Below are 18,306 nucleotides of genomic sequence, written 5' to 3'. Positions count from 1 at the left end.
ATGCCATCCACAGTGCTCTCCATACTGCATTCATACAGAGATCTCTGCGGAACGCTGCCCACCCATGTCTGTGTGCATGACTGATGATGGCTGTTAGGATTATTTTCCAGGCACTAATGGCTCTAATTTTACAGCTTCATGACTGAGAGCTTCAGATTCACGCTGACGCAGCAGGCCTTTCCTTCCCTCACTGCTCCACACAGGGAAAAAAAGAAAAAAATCAGCAACACTTCACTTTAAGTGCAGCGTAAGTCAGCCTAAGTGCATCATAAATGCACATGCTTTTTTCATTATGATCATATCAGGAAATTATACTCAGTTTAATACATTCAAGCATCATGAATCGGGAGGCAGAAACAGGTCTGAGCTCCTCTGAGTGCATTTGTTTGGCTTTGAACTTTCGTTGTGGTGTGTTTAACCTCAAAGCGGGTTCACCGCCATGCTGCAGGTTTCACAGCGACTGCAGAGTGGCATTTCCGCTGCACACAGCTCATGCATTTTTGCATGCAAAAGTGAGAAGCATTGTATCAGGGGAGGAATCAATGCTCCACACAGGTCAAAGTGAAACAGAAACCTTCAGAGAACTGAAGGCAGGAACATTTTCTTTTTGCTGCAAACTTACAGATATGAATTCATATTCCTGTTATTCCTGTTACACACTCTAGCGTTAAAGAGTTAAAATCATTCTGCTATTATAACCAGAAGTTGTGCTCATTTAAAATTTTGAAAACATGACTCTCTGAAAGAGTTCTTTTCGTGCTGGACATGGATGATTAAACTGCTTAACGTCTTGCTGAAAGCGCTACCTTCTACTCTCACAGCATGAAATCTATTAAGAACGTACGACGACGCCATGTTTTCTCATCTATACAGGCGTTTCTCTCCCTGCCAAACATCGTCTGCATGTTCCCATCAGCTGCCTCTGTGTCTGAGGCCTCCTTCCTCTGTCCTGCCACACTGAGCGTCTTTGTGCCGCGGAGGAAAAAGGGTAATGGCCAGACTGACAGGGCGATGCCCGGCTCGCTCGCTCACTCACTCGCTCTGTTGAGGCTTGTTTGTGTCTGTTTCTGCGGCAACCGGCGGGCCGTGATGGCAAGGCTGGGATGGGGGGAGCCCAGGAATTTAGTTTTTGGTTCCTGTTAAATAAATGCGTTACTAAAAATATCACAGTGGGAAATTAATCATCACTGCTACTGAGACCGAAAGCGATCCATTTAGTAGCTTTGAGCTGTGGATCACGTGATCTTTATAATCTCCCTGGAGACACAGACTGTGTTCATGAGTGGTAGTGAAAAAAAAACTTCATGGTAAATTGTTTTTGTAAACAAATGAGGATGCAAATCAGGAATGATCTTGTTTGAAATCAAATAATTATGTGCTAAACACAGATCAAAATGAAGAATCTCAAATGGTGTGTATAATCAGTAGTGACCTGTGAGTTTAAGGCAGTATGCTGTCAATTTTCCGTGTAGTTTTCACAAAGTACTAGTTGACTGAAATGCTGCATAATTAGTATGATATTATAATCTGATCTTGAATTATCTTCCACTTATTACCTAAGATTTATTCGAACTGTATCTATGTTACAATTTACTCCAATATTCAAATTTAATTTCATTCCAGTACCTGCAAAAACTATGAAATAAGTGTTTTCCATGGATATGAAGAGGAAAGATCACAGCAAGTGTTTATATCCAGAAATCGGCCTTTTTGTTGCTATTTTTGTGATGTTTATCTGATGTTTTGAAAAAGTTCCCCTTAGATATCAACTATTTCATGACGTTTCTTTAATCTTTCCCATTCACCTGTTGTGTACATTATGAATTGATATTCTGAGTTTTCCTCCACACAAACTCAGCAGGGACACAAAAAATAAATCCACACAAGTTTTACAAATGATTTAATTAGATTCAAGATGAGACTACAGTTAATAGGAATACAAAATCAAACAACAGAATCCATAGGATAAAAGCTCACGAACTCAAAATGTTCTTTCTGAACGAGAACACTGTTTGTTTGCCGGCTTTTATTGGGGCGTCTGCTGCGCGCTGGTTTCTTCGATCTGGTTTCCAGACGACGTCACGGCTGCAAACCGAGCAGAGGCAACATGTCAGGAGGTAAACATTCAGATCTGTTCTACTTTAAATATGTAAAAGACACGAAGAAATGCAAATAAATGAATGAGGTATTGTGTGCTGTACCTGTTATTTATATTCGTGGCTTTCAGCACCACCGCGTCCAAATCCTGTAAACAAACGTAAAAAATAGAGCAATTCGATTACAAATTATCAGTGGAGATAAACAATCCAACGAAGGTGTTTCCCCACACACGATGTAGTAGATTAAAGATACGTCTCAGTGGTTTACGGTCAGTGTGCTTCGATAAGAAGCATTTACAGCCTCACAACATTTCCAGGGTGGCTCAAAACAAAGCAGATCAACAACATCCTTCATGTTTTTATGTAAGGATTAAAGGTCAGACGGCGGATTGTGATGCCAGTGGGTCAAACAGAGCTGATGATCTGAGCCAAAGAACAGTGTAAATGTTTGGGAAGGGAACAACTTTAAAATTAATGAATAGTGTCACTTCTATCTGTAATGTGGTTTGTTTGTAGAAAACATGTTTACCTCTAGGTCCAAACATCGCCGCGTAGCAGGGCTTGTGACAGTAAGGCTTCCCTTCATGCTGTAAGAAATATTACATATCAAACAGCTGAAACTACAAACACATCTGTTTTTTTTCTTCCTTCTTTAGTTCGAGCCGAATTTCTGTGGAAGTCTGATGTAAAGACTGTGCTCATCTCTCACCTCAGCATGTGAGCCTGCTGATAGCGTCTTCTTGCATTTCTCACACTTGAGGCAGGGCCGGTGCCAGTCCTTCCCCAGCGACGTTACCTTCTCAGCTGCAACACAAAACAAAGCCGTGACAGCCTCTCTCAACTTCTGCAGGAAGTGCTGCAGGGTCGCATGTGGGTCAGATCAGATCACTGAAAGTTTTACTGCACCGTGAATTTTAACCTCCTTTAAGCTGAAAATCAGCCAGATTTAATCTCTGTCAGATAAGTCTGGGAACATTGTTGGGTGGGGTAATTGACAGCCGAGCGTCCCTGAGGGAACTGGACTCCTCTGGACTCGTAAACTCCGATAAAGAGCGTCTTTATCAGCCCGTGAAAGTGGGAGAAACCCGCCTCAGCAGCGCTGCTGTTCAGGACATTGTTGGAGAAGATGTGCGAGAGATTGAATGACTTTTGAGGCCTGCGATCGTGCATTAGGGGATGTTCTAGCGCACGGTGCGACCTTGCCGACCGGCCACAGGAAATGCTGCAAATAGAGAAGTGTCATGATGAAACATCGAAACTGAAAAGTACACGATGTGATAAACGTGTGCAGATTTCCTGAAAACCACTGAAGGCAGAAAATTAAAAACAGCGGATGATGTATGAATGATTGAAAACCGCTTTCGTTAAAAATCCCAGAACGAAAATAGCCCGATGCGGCATGAGGTTCGGTAAGGAGGAGCGGAAACAAGAGAAAACGCTGCAAGGCGGGGACAGACTCATGAAAATATTCTGTGGTCAAGCCTGACCAGAAATAATTACACTACTTAACTATGAATAACAAAACACTGGACTGGGCGAACGATGGACTCTGACCGGGCAGGAACGGAGGAGAGACGGTCCGATCGGCCATAACAACGTCATGATAATGATGCAGGTTGGTCAATAAGCTGGTCGGGCTTGCATTTGTACGTCTGTGGTTTATTTCACCAGCTGATATGACAGGAAATAGAGCGCAACAGATAGAGGAGATATCCGATCTGCACCCTGCATTCACTCTCAGTGAATAAAGCCTGATGGAAGCAGTCCAATACACACAAACACATTAATCTGAGTGCAAAAAACACAACTCAGGGAAGATTGATGGAGAGGCTTCTGAACACACTGACACGCTTAAAGATAGGAGGGGAGGTTGAGAACGTTCAGACATCCAGGGCTGTGGGAAAGCAAAGCTTCAGGACTTTTCTGTATTTATTTATAGGAGTATGAATATTTGTTCTCTTGTCTGGAATTAGATGTAAAAATTGATAACACACTACAGCCTGGAGTTGCAGTTCAGTTCAGTTTAGCATAAATACAGGAAACACGGAAACAGCTGGACGATCTTTATCCAGACGTAATACAATGTGGATGCCAGCACTTTCAGATATATTGGATACAATATGAGATATCTCCTTTCTTTTAATTCGGGAGGAAACGTTTTTATAAACTTTTCACTGTTTGTTAAAGGTTAATGGATGTTTTGGAAGGAGAAAAGCAAATAAAAGAGCTGTTTCTCCGTCAATTTATTTGACACCAGTATGTCTTTGTTCAACTATACACTCATGCATTTCCTTCATTCCTGCAGCAGAGAGCAGAATCTCCCATTTCCAGTCACTGTAAAGTAGCTTTTCTTTTTTTTTTTTTTTTTTTTTTTCTTCCTGCTGCGGACCTCCATCACTCAGGCAGCAGTAGCCTGATTGTTTCCATCCGAGAGCTCCGGGACATTCGGGCAGATCAGCGGAGATGTGAGGCGTGATTGGAGACGAGCACGGTGGAGACATGGACAGCGTTTATGTGGGAGAATTGAGGGGAAACTCGTGCACACGGTTCAACGTGCACAAAAAGAGAATACTGGACACTTTTACCCAGCTCTGTTTTGGAAATAAACTTTCTCTTCACCCCTTCTGGGTGGAACAAGTCGGTGTGCTTGTGCCGGTCGGGAGGGGGCGTTTATCCATGGACATGGGGAACACGGTCCATTCATCTGACTGACAGTCCAAAGACTTGGCTCTGGATGCTGAATTGTGTTTCCCCTGGAGAAAACTTATCTGCTGAACTACTCAGCCAGAGACAATGTGCTAAATGTATTAAGACACTAATAAAAAGTCGACTTCCCTCCTGGGATGTTTGTAATCGGTCCTCACTTTGATGACGACCTCCTGGGACGAGCCGACAAGCTCCCGTCCGCTCATTATCCATGAAGTCCATCAATCATCAAGGAAGACAACTTAATTCCTGCTGGGAGCCGTGATCTTACACGCAAACAGTCACCTGATAACAGGAGATCATACGCTGTGAGGCTGTCCAGCATCACGAAGAGAACTCAAGCCAAGTTTCACTGCCAAGTAAATCAGCTCATTCAAATAAAAGACTACAGTAATTACTCAATGTACTTTTCTCTGGTAGGAGTAAACTCTTCTATTTAAAACTCCAGACCATTCAGTTTGCAGTATTTTCACTGACTCTCTTCTAAATATGATTATTATCTCGAGCTATTGAGGACATTATTACTATAAAACTAGCAATGAGAAAGCAGTCAAGATTATTTGCTTGAGTATAATAACTTTATTAAAAGCTAATATTTCAAATGCATTATTAACATGAATACGTCTGCTGCCAAATTAAAATAATTTCATGATTATTTAGCTTTTATTCATTACTCATTATGTATCTTCTATGATTTTCAGGAAGAAATTATTGTTTTCTTCTAAAGCCAATGAATTTTTATATTTCAATAAATGATCATTATATCTATACACGATATAACCTGTATTAAAATACCAGCCAGTACAGGAAGCTGCTACGTTGTGCTCCACATCACAACCACACATCATGTCCTCCACACTTAATTTGTTTAATAGGCTACTAATACTATATGAAAACACAAACGTCGTTGCGCCAATTTCAGTACTTTTTCTTTGCACTTGAGCATTTAACGGATCTCAGAAAGAGAAATAGCCTGAACTCGTCTCCCAGGACATATTTTAGTCATTTAATTCCCATATTAACTTTGCCTTGTTGCACTCGTGTGTGTCTCTGCACCACGTTTCTCAGTTTCCTGTTTCCTCATTCGTGCGTAAAGACGCATCAAGACTGAAGCGCAAAGCTTTTCTTTCTTTAAAGACGCGCCTGAAATCAAACAAAAATTAAACTGAATTAAAAAAAAAAAAGTGAAGATCTTACCGAAGTAAACTTCCTTCTGGCAGTTGGGGCACTTTGGCATTTTTGCTGGCGCAGTGACGAGGCGATGGAGCGATGGAGAGAGAGAGAGAGAGATAGAGAGAGGTTCACCTGTCGCTGTCAGACTGACCACGCCTCGCTGCGAGGTGCAGATGTTGCCCCTCCAGTATTTATAGCGCAGAGGAAAGTTCAGACTTTTCTCTTTTTTTTTCTTCTCCTGCCGACAGTGGGAGAGGCCTGTGCACACGGCACTGTCCGCGAACACTGAACATCACATGGGCCACTCAAATTTAATTAGACGAGGCAGCCACATTTATATCCTGCCATTCTGCAGCGTGTACTCAAACACTGTCAGCTTTTATTTCCACACAATAAAAAGATGGCTTGCTTTTATGTTTCTCAGATACACTAACACGTCGAACATGTGGTTTAAAAACAATTATCATAATCTGTGCGGTTCTTCAGTCACAATGCCAAATAAATTCAGCACCTTTTCTTTAAAGCAAAGTTTTATAAAGGCCAAAAGAATCTACAATTAGGTTTAACAATGTGCAGATCATGTTTATGCTTTCATAAGTGAACTAAGTCAAACTTTAGTGAAACAAAAACCAAAACGATTGTTTTTAACATATGAAAATCTGCACGCTAGATGCTGAATAAGTGACAAACTTGTGCAAACATCAGTCCAAGAAACACTTTAGGATAGAAGGTTTCACATTTTTTGACAAAAAGATCTTTAAAAAAAAAAAAAAAGTACAAATAAAAATTTTTAAAGGACCAACCAAAAATGTAGTTATCTTTTTAAAAATTCCAGATGCATCACGTAAAAGTCATGATGATGCCGACTTACCAGCCCAGTTCGTTCAGGTTCAGGCTGCGTATTTGACTGCTAACTTAAACGAAATTTACAACGCAGCTTAAGATGACCCTGAAAATTCATTTTAAGATTTTCATTGACATTTCGGGAGTTAATATGACCAAAATCACAACTCTCTTACTGAATAAATCTCCGAAACGTCTGTTCATGGACTAAAATTCCAGCAGCTGCATCTTGTACTTTGTTAAATATTAGATTCTAAACACTGTGATGTTTTTCTCTTAAAAAAAAAATAAAAAATGCGAATAATAACAGCAATTGGTTTGAAATATTTTATTTTCATTGCACTATAACTTCATAAATCATAATCAGATAAGGTTGATTTATTTTGACTTTCAAGTGAAATGGATCAGATGTGCACCCCAACCAGGAGTAAGGGGAGCTTTTACAAAGCAAAGAAACTGAATATTACACATTTCACCTCATTATGAGAAGTGTCCTGCAGTTTAAACATTTCTACTGGTCCTATTTAGCAGGAGCAACACTTCTTACTGTACTGTACAATGAATGCTATAATCAACCCACATATAGTTGTGAAAAAAAATGCAAATTTAATAATGTCCCCCAAATTTAATTATTTGCATCTACTCTAAAGAAACCCCTCTGCTGTGACACCAACCATCTCCAGCTCCACCTCGAACGTCATCCACTGCCCAAACATTCCACTCATAATTAATTCATGAGTCTATTCTTATGGGCAATGTAATTAATGAATATGCACTTTGTCTGAAGGAGAACACTGAGGCTTACATCCAGTTTGAAAATGGGGAAAACATTATTTCATTTGCATATGTTAGATATAAACAGATCTTTAAAGCTGTAGCTGAAGTGCAGAGCCTGCGTACACACACACACACACACACACACACACACACACACACACACACACACACACACACACACACACACACACACACACACACACACACTGAAACCTGATATATAATCAGGTCATTACCACGATGCACTTTAAATGCTGGGCGACTCATTAAAATGCATCTGTGGAGAAAACTCTGAATTATTAATCGTTTCTTTCGGCGTCTTGCATGTTTGAATCCCCCTCGTGTTTCAACATCTCACCTTGTGAAACGCTGCTGCGGATCTGTGTAAATGGAGGTCATGTGATTAAAAAACAGACTGTGACGGGAGAAACGTGACTTCCCCACACGTCTTGATATTTGACTCTGCCAATATTTCAATGCTGGCCAGATAATCCACTTGATGAATAATCTAAACTGAGCTGCAGACGACTGAAGACAGACCTTTGTTTGGAGCTTTGTGGAGTCAGCAGCTGACATTCAGATATTACCACAAGAAAAATTATTTATTTTTGCATTTATTGATCATATCCAAACACAGTTCTGCTGAATAAACACTCTTTGGCACTATTACTTGTTCAAAGGTTTCAGAAAAGTGCATTGCTCTTTGATTTAAGAGTCTGAAGATGGTCACGCCTGTGGAAACGCTGCACTCCGGTCTGGTTTTGCACACGGTTTGGTTTTGCGCACGGTCCTGATGAGGCGATGTCAGATGACTGCTGGCTCGGTCTAATCATTACAACTTCGCACCCAACCCGTGTGACCTTTGACCGGTTGGAAAGTTTTTGTTGAATGATAATCAACATGAATGAGTGTGTATGTGTGTGCGAGTGTGTAAACTGATTTTTATTACTGTTGTGGAGACACAAGTCTGTTTACACACCCAAAATATGACACGTTATTGGCCTTGTGGGGGACAAAGATTGAAGGAATCATTCGGAAATGGAAAACGATTTCAAGCTCAGGTTCAGGTTCGGGACGGACACACTGCCGAGTCAGCAAGGCTCAGGGAGCCAATGCACCGGTCTCACAACACAGGAAAACACAAAGGTGTGCATGTGATTTGGAAAAGTCTTTATTTCAATGCACACACAAAAACACACCTTCAGATTAAAGCATGCTTTCTTATAACTTCCAGAAGATTGTAAACCCTCCAAAGATCTTATCCGACAGAATCACCTTGGCGGCCAAACACAACCTGTTGTTATCACAACCTTATCATGCAGAAAATTTATTGGTGCAATCTCTGAACAACAACACCAATAAAACTGGCATTTCTACGGAGATCGACGCATAAGTAGATCAAAAAAAGGAAATAACACTTCTTTAGCACTGCAGGTGTCACGCAATGAAAATGTAATTATACTCAATATACAGTTGTAGTTATAAAGCTTGAATTATAACCTTGTGTTCCCGCACTACACTAAATGTTATGGTATTTTATTTTGGTGGAGATGTTAAAGCCTCAAGAAATTTTACTACTTGATTATTTGTTTATGACTTAATGTTTGGTACAGTATAATCGACCTCTGCTATATCTGATGTGATGACTGCTTCAACATACACTAATATGCAAGAATGTCCTTCTTCATATCATTCATGTATGCTCATCAACAGATCAATAAATGAAGCTAAATATAATAAAGGTAGCTGACTTTTCTTGTTGAAAATAAGGCCATGGAAAAACACGAAGAGCTGTAGATCTGAAGTGCAGAAGATGAAGGACCTGCAGCAGGTTTCCGAATTAGACCCGAAACCAAGAAAATGCACCAAAACAGAAAGACTAGAGAATGTAACACGTGGTAACAGTTTGCTGACAAAACAGATCTTCAGTGTTGGAAAAAATGCAACAGGAGTGATGGACTGAAGCAATAAAGATGCAGCAAAGTAAAAAAAAAACACTGGAATCCTCCTCAGTTGTGGCTCACAGTGATTTATCTTCCTGCAGGTTTTTCTGATCAGGGAGTTTCTCCAAAGCCTCTGATATAAGACGATCAGTCTGTACTTCTCTCTTCGAGGGATGACTTCTATTAAAACATAGGCACTAAAAAGACTACAGCTTATCTCTGTGTCAGTTACCCAGATAGCTTCGGGGGGGGGGGGGGGGGCTGGGAGGTCACCCCTCCGCTGACCGTGCTCTCCTCTGAGCTTTCATACTACTGAGAGCTGCTGCGAGTGAGGAGAGTCTCCAGAGAGCCGAACTCATGGTCTGAGATCATGATCTGCAGCGAGATCCGACCTCCGAGCTGCATCTGTTTTAATGAGAATAATAATAAAAAAAATGAGAGAGGCCTCTCAATTTGCTGGGAGATTAATGACCCACTGAAAATTGCTTGCAGAGCAGCAAAACGAGCCAAATACATTTCTTGTCGTGGTTCTAGAAATAACTCCGTCTCTGCTGCTTGGATTTTCTCGGGGTTTCTGTTGAGTAATCACACACCGTGATGGCCCGGGCTCCATGAGGAAAACATGATCTGGTTTTATATTGGGGGGGGGCGCAGAGAGGGAAGGAAAACAGCAGTAGCCGCTGGAGGAGGGAGGCGGAGCTGAGGGGAGGATGTAACCAGGAAGTGGGCCTGGAGGACACCGTGTCCCTTCAGCCACAGCCGCTCATTTTCACTTCACGTGCTGCGAAACGCTGAAGCAGTTTCAGAGCAGCTGCGGTCGGGTGTGTGTCTCTGTGCAGTTCAGTTTATTTAAAGTGAGGCTAGTTTTAAGTCTTGCAAAACCTCCTTTCAAAAATAACTCCATTTTGATGTTCTCTATAATTTATTGTGGCTTTGAGAGCAGGTAGGGGGACTGACTGGAAAACGATGGCTCACTAATATTAATGTATGATTTTTCTGATATTGTAATGAGCAGCGCACCTCAATATGCATCACATTTTATTCCTGTAAGGCTCCAATGTGTTTAATAACTTTCTCCATCAACACATCAAACTCTATGGTGAATGAAAGCAAACAGACCTGAAAGAAAAACTGTTTGCTGCTATTTCTTTTTATGTAAAACCTTCATCTGAACTCTCCTGTTTCAGTGTGATGTTGACTCTGCACGGCCTGCTGTAGTTTTCAGAAGTTGCACAACGACCGACTCGTCACTACACACAGTCAAAACCGACCAATGGAAATGCACAGGCATTAACGCGTACTCATGGAGCAACCGTCAACATGGCATTTTCATTTTTTCTGACCTTTACTTACAAAATATGTTGAATGTATAACAAAGAGACTCATTTTTGGTTAAAAGAAGTAAAAAATTCAAAAGTTTTCCTCAAAACAACTGCGATAGGAGATCTGTCCGTGGTGTAGCCTGTCTTTCTTCCCTGTCAAGCAGAGCAGCAACGCCTCAGAAGATCGAGTCTCTTCTTCTGCTTCCCATATTTCCTCACCTTCCCATAAACCGTGAGAACCTCCTAAACTCTTACTTTCCTCTCGGTAATGGTTTTCCCCTTGTATCTTTCCAGGATCGCAGTCTGTACTCTTTATCTTTGCTCCCTTTGAAGCTGGCATTACGTCACCGTCTTCATCAGTTTCCTGTGATCCGACCTGAACGGAGAAACTCTGGACCATCTCCTGGCTGGCTCACTACAATCACGACTGCAATTATTCCCATTTGAGCAGATATTTTGACTCAATAAGATATCCTGCAATAATCTGATCTGCTTCCCATGCAATGACCTTTTGAATAAATTGAGAAAAGCATCAGTAATGGTGTAATAATGATGGTTTCCCACAATGCCAGATTGATGCTCTCAAACTTCAGAGAGTTATTCTTCATCTCTGTCACTGTTTTGTGCTGTTTTAAGATGCGTACCTAATAATAATCACCCGAGAGCGATGTGTGAAGAGACTGTTTGGACAAAGTGAGTGACGGCTGCTGTAACAGTGAGTGGGTTCAGGCGCCGCGATGACAACAGAGAAGCTGTTGACAGCTAAAACTACTGACGTGTAGAAGCCATCGTCTGCTCATACCAGCAGCCAGATCAGGGAGAGAAATGACTGTTGACGCTGCTGCGCAGAAATCTGGTGACCGAAAGTTTATTTGGATCAGGAGGGATAAATAAATAAATATCTAAGACGTGCTGGGCATGAGATCCCTGAGAAGTAAGGATGGGAAACAAAGAAGTACTGCCAGTGTGTGAAAATGTGTGCAGCTTATTCAAAAGCTTGCTGTGAGATCGAAACAATCTTATCTCTTTATGAAACATTTCATAAAAGACATTTATAAGACATTTCATTCTGTACTGCCATCTTTCTTTTAAATGTGATTTTTTTTTGTGTTAATTTCCCCTTTCATTAAAAACAAGCAATAAAAGCAACAGCTCTCCATCCGTATGCAATGCAAATGTTATTCTTTCCAAGTGAATGCTGCTACATGACCAGTGATTGTTAACATGCATCATCTGCACAACCACACGAGGGGGAAGGTCAAATCACTCCCAGTAAAAGTTGCACGTTTCCTCATTTATTTTGTCAGTTTCACTGAAGAGTTTCAGACACAAAGGTCATCGCACATTGAGATGAGTGTCATGAACGTATCTGGAGTTGTTGCTTTTTCTCCTTTCTTGCTCCAGGAGTGAAGGACAGCCGTGGAAAAGAAGACCTTTTGCTTTGCAGCTTTGCTGAAGCCTTTTTAGTGAAACTTTCGGTTCCCTGATGAGAAACTTAAACCTTCAAACAAATCCAGCTGCCTTCATGACTGTAGAAGACGTTCCCTTTGCTTGGCATTGCCTTCTCCTATTTGCATTTTTTTTTTTTACTTGTTTGAAAGGAACAATATTTGAGCCTTCAAGCCACCAATCAAGGGTTTTTTTTGTACTCGGTTGTGTATGTGAGCATTCTTTCCTGTCATTGCCAGAAAAGTGTCTCTAAAATATTTTACACACAGGATGTTTGACCCATGTTTATCTTGATGCTCTCAGTACGCTCCTCGTGCGTGCAGCACACTGGTGACTGTCAGAGAGGAAAGGGTCAGATCGGGCTTCATCAAGAAGAAAACATGGCTGCTGCGGTTTTCTGATTACAAAAAAACAAAACAAAACAGAACAAAAAGATCAAGTTAAAACCAATCAGACTGCAGGAGTTTAAAGCAGCCGTTTAAACCCGCCGCGCCACAGAAAACCGTTTCCATTAAGCCTCATTTAATGCTGGGAGCTGGCAGCGGCTCAACTATTCCGCAGGAAAGAAAGGTCAGACAAATAAACACTGCGGCGGGCTGCAATTTTCTTGGCAACAGCAGATTGTTTGTCAGGGTGATTGTGTCCGCTGCCATGGCAACCACGGGTTTGTCAATAACAGGAAATGAAGAGGCTGCATGTTTCTGTGTACAGTGCTGAGTGATGACTTCCTTTTAAAGGCATGAAAGAAAATTCACTCTCATCTCTCATCATCAAAACGTTACTGAGTGATTCTTCAATATAATGTCTGGATGAAAAGTTTGCAGGAATGTGAGGGTTGATGTTTGTCTGGTGTGTTTTTGTGGTATTTCTGTCTCATTCCAGGCTCCATGGCTTCCCCTCCTCGTGTCTGATCGCCGTTCCCTCCCTGATGTCTTTCACCTGTGCCTGATTGTGCGATTGTCGTCACCTGGTGTGTTGGGTTTATAAAGGGCCCGGCTTTCTTTGCTCTGGTTTGTCGGTCCGTCTGGGTTCAGTCGGTCTTTGTTCTCAGCCTGAGTTACTTTGTATCTGTGTGTGTTCACGCGCCTGTGCATCTCGGAGTTCCTCTGGGCTTAAATGAGTTAATTCCAAGAAACTAAAAGCACATTTATGTCATGAACACCTAGTCAGGACGTCTGTTGTAAATTTGTGCCTTAAAAATCTGACATGCTCTAAAATGGAAAGAGGTAGCCTTTTGTGTAGATGATATATCTCGCACAGCAATGCGTGTACATCGTCAGCATCTGGTTTTTAAGCTACAGCAGTCGCTCACCTCAGTTTCCCCTGAGCCCTGAGATTTGTTGCACTCACTTGCCGCACTGCAAACTGCACCATATAATGTGTTTCATCGTATTTCACTCATTCTTGGAGGGTCTGTGTGTTTTTTCCTAGTATCTCTGGCATAGCCTGATGTTTTTGCTCTCTGGTGTGAACTAAAGTACTCCTGTTACAAACAGATAATTGGTGATTTCTTTTCCGATGTGACGACAGCAGCATCACAGCTCCAAACCTGCTTCTTTTCTTATTTTTAAACCTCACTTTTTACAACATCGCCTCAAATCTGCTGTCAAAAAGTCACTTTGCTGGAAGTCATTAGCTGAATTATATCCGTAGAAAAGCTTACTGGGTCGAATTTAGGACTGTTTTTATTCAAAATGAGCATGAATCCAGTTTTCCACAGACTTTACATAGAATAGTTAAAGGTGGGAGATTAATTTAAGTGACAGCGCCAGCAGAGATCTGCTGTAATCACTCATGTTTCAATGACTTTTAGTGCAGATTGTAAAGTGAATGTCTTCTGGAGTGTAAAAGCACTCGGCTTTACTTCTCTACCGAGGGGTCATCTGCTTGTCATCTGCTTGGTGCTAAAAACTTCACACTAATTGGCAAACCTGGCTGTTTTTTTAATTGTGAATCAACTGTTGGTTGATATTCAAAAGTCTACAAACTACATAAAAAAAGACACCACTTATAAAAATAAACTGGTTTTACACATCAAATTAAACTGACGACCAACATGGCCGCAGCTCAGATGGTTCATTTCATCTTCAAACAATATTCATCCACATATCTGTTGAAATATTTGACGTGTGTTTTGCTGCTGTTTGGGTAAAGTCCTTTTATTTGCCTCACAGTGTGTTCTGTTTGCCTTATGCCATTCTTTCAACACAGACGTTGTCTCGTTCATCTCCTTCTGCTGCACGTTGTTGCAAATTTTGGTTTGATTTGACCTTTTTCTGTTTCCAACTCCTACTCATGAATGCCTGCTGCACTGAGTCGATTCACCCCCACTCCCTGAGCCTTTCATCAAAACACTGGAACATGACATGCCTCAATTTTTTGTCAAATGTAAGAGGGCAGAACATCTCTTTGTAGCCACTCTGGGACTCGGCAAGGATGAACTGCATCAAGAAAAATCCAGGAGAACAGTTTGGTTAGCAGGCAACATGTAGCTCTCTTCACAAAGATGCAGGTCGGGTCTTTAAAACGGGCGTTTATTCAGACCACTCTTGTACACATCATGCTGTTCACGCCATGAGAACTGTAACATAGCAGATGTGTAAACTTAAATTACATTGTAAACAAATTAAAATGTATAATACCACGCTTAGTGTGCCCATATTAAACACAAGAGCTTAATATATTACCTTGTTGGGCTGCCTGTCATGAACAGAGACTAAATACTTCAAGGTTCAAGGTTTCTTCTTCTTTACAATCTGGTAATGTGAAATTTTAACATTTTAATACACAAATCAATATATTTCTTCAAGAGAAAGAATAAACATCCTTCATCTCACCAAGTAGCCATTGGGGAGTGCCACACTGAAAAGCTTCCCCCTCGCTACAAACAAATGATTTTAGCTCCGTATGAAATCTTAACATGAACAATACATTCATTTTAACCCTGTATCAACTATTTATTTAATTATGCTGCATTAACTTATATAATTGTGAAACAACATTTACACAACATTTGTAACCTGGGATAGTTAATGGTTCAGCAGCTGGTTCGTCATCATTCACATGTCCACAACAAACAAGCCTCATAACGCTGGTCTGCAGGTTTACCAGCAGCTGAAAGGCTTACTGCAATGCACAGCACTGGAAACAGCCCAACAAATGTTCCGTTTTTTTATTTCTCAAGCTTATATACATGGAAAAATGAACTGCTTATATAACCAGAATGAAATAACATGACCCGTAACAGCGACAGGCAACTGTGGATGGTTTGAGGACTGTAAGATTTACTGTTTTTTGTTTTCTAAATAGTTTCTTCTGGGTCTTCAGGTAGGGAGGAAGGGTTGTTTTTTTGTTGTTGATGCCTCTTGTGTCTTATGCAATCTTCTGTATGCAACAGTTTTTCTTCTATGTTACATCATTTCAAACTTAGAAACATTTTCTGTTGTTTGTGTAACAGGACATGCAGTCTTTCTTTTTGTTTTTTGTTTTTTTTGGACCCACTTTGAGGATTAACATTAAAAAATGTGCATGTGCATATTAAAATTTGTAGACAACCTTCCCTTTGGAGGTTAAGACTATAAAAATATTCACGATTTTATGGATTTAACAAGCTGAAGAATTAAATGATGCTCAGGAGATTCAATGTTCTCCTTATTTCAGCTCAGCCTGCACATCACAGTCCGCTGCAGTTTTCCATGAATAAAATTGGAAACCACTGTTCAAAATTTGTGATCTACTCAGCAAGCTCTAGTCAAAAAGAGAAGCAAACGCTGAAATAAGGATTTGCGTAAATATATACTCAGGCTGTAATTGATTAAAAATGTCACTAATAACAGAAATGTTATTGATTTTTTTTCCCCTATTTATCTTTGCTTTATTGATTCCATGGGTTTTGACTTTCCGCTTGCAGTAGCTGATTAGAAATGAGACAGTACAAACTGCGTCGGTTAAATATTTACAGTTTGCCGGGCTTGGAACAGGTTCCCTCGTCCATCTCAACGAGCAATCGAAGCAGCACAATCGACTCTTTGTTCACGACTCCTGCAGCCCAGTCAGTAAATCTCTGGCCCGTGGTCCTGAAGGCGTCGCCCCCTCCCACTGAACCCGGCACAGCAGCTTCCATCCTCACTGTACATCCAGCTGCTTTTCACTGAAAAGTGTCAAAAAACAAACGGTGACCGCGGTTCTGTAATTTAGCACCTGCTGACAGCCTCTCAGTTGTTCGTTACTTTCCCAAATCTCTGAATGTGTGGAGGTTTTCTTCTCATTAGTCGCCTCACACTGTTTTATTTTAGAGCCACTGAGCCCGTTACAGCACAGATGAGTCCTCGGAGATGCTTTTTAATATCTTTTTGGAGTATAAATGGCGCCGCACCAAGACAAACACGGGACCGTAGCTGTTAGATTAGGACTCGTTTGTCAGTTTTTAGGAACTCAGTGGGTCTCGTTTCACCTTGGTGTGAATCTGGCAAGGACTCAACTCCCTCTCACATCTGTAAGCATTTCCAAACGAGCAGCTCTGAGCCTGCTCTCTTTTTCATTTCTCAACCTTTTTACAGTTTACAGTTGGCGGACAGTGGCTGAACTGGGCTTCAACTCGGACAAATTGTAGCTCATTGACCTTTGCAACACTTGCTGATTATTTCCAAAGTCTGTAAAGAGTGAGATGTCGCATTGTGATGAAACATCGAGCTCCCGGTCTTTATTTCTACGGCAGTTTTGAGCCAAAGTAGCTCATCAACACATGTCAAAGTTTACAGTACTATAAAAACACGATTAAGTCATCGCTCAACGTTGAGATTTTTCCACCCAATGGATGAATTTTGTGAATAAAACTTGTACAACTAACAGTATGTTCATTCAGTAATTGTTGATTCAGATGAATATTATTAAAGAGCCAATAGATGATAACAAAATAACTCATTTTTGCTGTTTTAGTAAAGGTCTAGCTGCAAAGAATAACATCCACACGGACTTCCTGAAGGCTGGCGGGTCTGGCGGGAGCAGCCAGCGCTCCTGACAGGACATTTTCATCACCCAGCGGTTTCCCTTTGATTCTTTTAAAAGCTTCAGTCCGGACTCAAACTGCACTTAAATCCTGAAGTCTGTAAAGAGATCATCGACCAAACTGCTTTGAATGGTCACATTTTGGTCCGGCGAACGTCTCAGAAATCCCTCTTTAGAGGCATCGGCGCACTAATGACTCACAAAATTACACGTCTGTGGTCTCCTGCTCGCCGTGTGTCATGGCGAAGAGAGGCGGCAGTGACCAGAGGAGGGCTGTGAATCTTAACCGTCCATGCATTATGGTCAGCCATTAAAGTATTATTAAAAAAGTTATAATATTGTGGTTTATTAAGCTAATAATGGAAAACATGGCATGATTCTCAGAGGTAAGATATAACCATGAATCTGGGAATTAGTGAGGACATGTACATAAACATTTTATCAGCTTTATAGCTCATCTGTGTAATCAGGAACTCATTTTTTATGAAGTTGTATTGATAAATCAATCAAATTTCACTAAAAAACACCTTCTGCTTCTCTGAAGTAACAAGACATCTATTTTATTTCATTCATAAAACTGCAGCAAATGACAGACGTACTGTACATGGAGTCCCACAAGTCCAAAAGAAAGTTTAATTTCAGAATTATCGTATTTCTCGTGCAGCTGTGGTCTCTAGAGGAAGGGACGTTGTGTTCAGTAAACAAACATGATTTGAAATTCAAATTGCTCAGGGAGTTTGTCATGAGCTTGACTCTGCCTTGAAAAGCCGATGACTCTGACAGACCAATAAACTTTCCCATGTCCCATTTTTAGATCAGTGGGTCCGGCTGATTGAAAAATGGCAACGAAACGAGTGAACTCTGTTCTTTATTGGCGAAAGGGGAGATTTGCTGAGTGAGTGGAAAAGTGAAGACAAGTAAGATCTGATGATATTTATAATTCGCCGTGGTCGGAGGGCCAATCAGCCTTTTCCTCGGGGTTGGATC

At 41.0% G+C, this 18,306-nt stretch overlaps 1 protein-coding gene and 1 long non-coding RNA gene across 2 annotated transcripts in view; one reads left to right on the top strand and one right to left on the bottom strand.

Moving 5' to 3' along the window:
• Nucleotides 1–1,883: 1,883 nt before the first annotated feature.
• On the bottom strand, nucleotides 1,884–6,191 carry crip1 (cysteine-rich protein 1). Its single transcript, XM_030116564.1, has 5 exons — nucleotides 6,003–6,191; nucleotides 2,809–2,903; nucleotides 2,629–2,686; nucleotides 2,202–2,245; nucleotides 1,884–2,085 (listed from the first exon to the last, which is right to left on the bottom strand). The coding sequence occupies exons 1-4, from the start codon at nucleotides 6,040–6,042 to the stop codon at nucleotides 2,205–2,207; spliced, it is 234 nt and encodes a 77-aa protein (XP_029972424.1). The 5' UTR covers nucleotides 6,043–6,191; the 3' UTR covers nucleotides 1,884–2,085; nucleotides 2,202–2,204.
• LOC115406489 (uncharacterized) overlaps nucleotides 6,077–18,306 on the top strand; it is a 24,396-nt gene continuing 12,166 nt past the window's right edge. The window contains exons 1-2 of the long non-coding RNA XR_003933542.1: nucleotides 6,077–6,104; nucleotides 9,657–9,659. This is a non-coding gene — a long non-coding RNA (uncharacterized LOC115406489). The remainder of the gene's footprint in view (nucleotides 6,105–9,656; nucleotides 9,660–18,306) is intronic.

This window comes from Salarias fasciatus, chromosome 19 (assembly GCF_902148845.1).
Source record: "Salarias fasciatus chromosome 19, fSalaFa1.1, whole genome shotgun sequence".
Classification (NCBI taxonomy): Eukaryota; Metazoa; Chordata; class Actinopteri; order Blenniiformes; family Blenniidae; genus Salarias; species Salarias fasciatus.
The sequence above is the reverse complement of the archived record's forward strand: the minus strand, read 5'-3'. Positions and strand labels throughout refer to the sequence as shown.